The sequence below is a fragment of the Cariama cristata genome, unplaced genomic scaffold (assembly GCF_000690535.1).
Source record: "Cariama cristata isolate BGI_N322 unplaced genomic scaffold, ASM69053v1 scaffold23274, whole genome shotgun sequence".
Lineage (NCBI taxonomy): Eukaryota > Metazoa > Chordata > Aves > Cariamiformes > Cariamidae > Cariama > Cariama cristata.
This window is the reverse complement of record NW_009613796.1, coordinates 4,341-7,378: the sequence shown is the minus strand read 5'-3', so window position 1 is coordinate 7,378 and position 3,038 is coordinate 4,341. Positions and strand designations below refer to the sequence as shown.

The window sequence follows — 3,038 nt, the reverse complement described above, 5'->3', positions numbered from 1 at the left end:
CGATGGCACAGCGCCCTTTATTTCAGCCAATCTCCTCCAGTGCTCTTAGTTGCCAAAAATACCTGTTGATCACATGCAGGATTAGGCTGCCTGCCACCCTTTTCCTACACATCCCTGTGTGTGTGTATATACAGCAAATACCCACCCACAGTGACCCCACCGCTGTGAGCTGCGGTGGGTGCTTGGGGACCAGGAGGCTGGCACTAGCCATGGGCTGGAGCAAAGCCCTGGCCCCAGGGACCAGGGGGACGAAGGTCTGGGCGGTGGGACAGAGCAGGGCCAGGGCTGTCAGGGCTGGAGCAGGGGGAGCAGGCGTGGGGCTGAGCATCTTGCCCAGTTTCTCCCAGCCCACGGCAAAGCCAGGCAGTGGGACAGGGAGGAGAGCTCTGGGGCAAGCCCAGCTGCTGCCCTGGGGACAGGCAGGATGGGATGTAGCTGCAGGAAACCAAAAAGCTGCAAAATAAGCATCTCTGGGTGATAACGCCCTGTGATGCTCTTGCATTTGGGGTGCAGCACAGCTGTGCATGAGCAAGAGCTCAGTGCTGGACCACCACGTGTGCGCCGAGGTGCCCGGGCATGGACACACATCAGGCAGCCAGAGCCATCTCCCAGCCTGAGCTGCTGGGATTTACTCCCTTTTCTGGCTCACTCAGCGGGTAAATGACACAGCTTAGCCCCTGTCGGGATCTTAGATCGTGTCCACATTCACGGATGTAGCTGAGATGGGTCCGTGGCAGGACAAGTGGGTGTGAGTGGGTATCTGCGGCTGCAAGCCTCAGGTGTCCTCCCTGGGTGAGGTGCCCCCAGGCTTTGCCCCCCGCCCTAGGAGATTTAGGCAGCGTGATCCCACCAGGCACAGCCCATCCCAGGACATGCCACCTGCGATGCAGGACCCCAGACCCCTCGGTCCCCCCAGGAGGGTCACCAGCACCCGACCTCCTCAAGCTCATCCAGCAGTGCCCGTCCTGCACAGCCCAGCCAAATCCCTCGACCTGGGTCAGAGCCTGGAGCTTCAATCCGCCTCTGGTTTCACGTGTGAGCAAATCAAGTTAATAAATCTGGAGAGAACCAACGACTGCGCAAATAACTTTGCTAAGCACGTGCATCCCGCAGGCAGAAATAGTGGGAATTGCTCCTGGAGCCAGCCATCCATCCATCTATCCATCCATCTATCCATCCATCCCTGCACAGCCCAATATTCAACCCAATTTGCTGCAAAGCCAGGTCATTTTTGATTATTGTTTGAGAGGTGCCGGCTTTCCCTGCTAATTATAGGCTTGCCTCCAGCTAATAGGATTTATAGAAACAAAAGCATTAACAGCACGAACATTGCACAGGGCAGAACGGGCGCAAGCTGGGAATTTTCCATCCTGAAACGCCAAGGGCTGGGTGCTTGAAATGCCTGTTTTAGCCAGTCCAAGGTGAGTCAGGGTGGTGGTGTGGTTTATTTTCGATGAATTGCTGGTTTGGCAGTGGATGTGTATCTAAGGGATTGGGTCCATCAGGGATGGGGGGATTTCTTTGGCAGGGGAATTACTTAGCATCCCCGACGCTCATGCAAGTCACCAAGGACTAACTGAAATGGTGCTGGGAATGGGTGGCTCATGCTCCCAGAAACCATGTCGGAGGGAAATAAGGCGGTGCTAAAACTGGAGGGGAGAGCGGGGTGGAGGGGGTGTTTGTACTGTTTGTAGAGCTTATTATCAAATCTTCTGGAACTCTTTATCCTGCTAATTGGATTAGGGGCTCATCCACCTGGATAAATCCCCGAGCAGGCAAGAGGGTAGGCTCTGGGCATCCAGAAAACGCAACGGTGGTTTGATCCTGGGCAGTGCTGAGTGCCTGGGGCAGGTTCTGGGGATGCTGCTGGATCAGGCCCAAGGAGGGCAGGGCAGAGCGACCAGCTGAGTACGGCCTCGGGCAGGGCTGGCGTGTCAGCTGCCGTGGGAATTATGGAGCAGGATCATGGAATCACAGGATGGTTTGGGTTGGAAGGGACCGTTAAAGGTCACCTAGTCCAGCCCCCTGCCATCAGCAGGGACATCTTCAACTCCCTCCGGTTGCTCAGGGCTCTTTGCTCACTGGTAGCTGCTGTCCAACAGCTTGCTGTCCAAGAGCAAGTCATTACCCCAGATCACATAAAGGCTGGAACGGACTGAGTAGTGGGAAGTCTCTACAGGGACCTCCACCGAGCTGGGGCATTCAAGACCTGCTGTGCAAGCGACTGCGCCATTCCCGTTAGAGATAACCAGGAAAGGGGAATCAGATCCCTCCAGCTATTTTTAGAAATTTCTTGAGATCCCAACCAGCAACAGCCCGGAGCAGAATCGGTGGTGGGGAAAGGCTTCTCCTTGGCTTGTTTCCCTTGCATTTCTTCCCCTCTGGCACTTTATTCCTGGCAACCCAGGTTATACAGCTGGAGGGCTGAAGTATTTGTGTTTGCTTTCTAGAAATGAACTTCTTGCTTTGCTTCTCAGCTCCCCACAGGTGCAAAAGTCTTCTGGGGTTGGAAGGGGACTACACGGAGCCTGCAGGGCGCAGAGGAACCGGCTGGCCTCCCCAGCCTGTCCCCGGAGCTGGCCCTGGGCCCTGCACAGCCACGGGGGTACCAGCACTGCTGTGACACTGGGGAAGCATCCGACCTGCAGAGGTGAAGGAAGCTCGCCCCAGGTCACAGAGTAAGTGAGAACCAGAATGAGGAGGAAAATCCTCGCTCTCTGGCTCAAGACATCTGTCTTCCAGTGCTCCAACACAGCCTCTTGTATACTCTTCAAGTTGCTTATCCCCCCAGGTTAAATTTTGTGCTGTAACTCCTTACCAGACCTGCCTGAGACGAGCCCGACGCATTTGCGTGTACGTAGCAGCATCCCTAAAGCTTGCTCTGCAAATTTTTCCCCCTGCTCGTCTTTGTGCACTAGAGATCAAAGCATCCTCATGGTCCAGCGAGGTGCTCAGATGTAAACAAACAGGCAAGTCCGCCGTATCCCCCTAACAGCATCTTTTTTATGTTATGAACGTCTGCCTGAACTTGGAGCTTG

The 3,038-nt window shown here is 55.2% G+C and overlaps 1 protein-coding gene across 1 annotated transcript in view; it reads right to left on the bottom strand.

Annotated features, from left to right (window-relative positions):
* Positions 1 to 1,866, bottom strand: part of AANAT (aralkylamine N-acetyltransferase) — a gene marked incomplete at both ends in the record, with an annotated part of 3,702 nt that extends 1,836 nt beyond the window's left edge. The window contains one exon of the mRNA XM_009699168.1: positions 1,805 to 1,866. Within this exon, the coding sequence (XP_009697470.1) occupies positions 1,805 to 1,866 (62 nt within the window). The remainder of the gene's footprint in view (positions 1 to 1,804) is intronic.
* Positions 1,867 to 3,038: the final 1,172 nt, after the last annotated feature.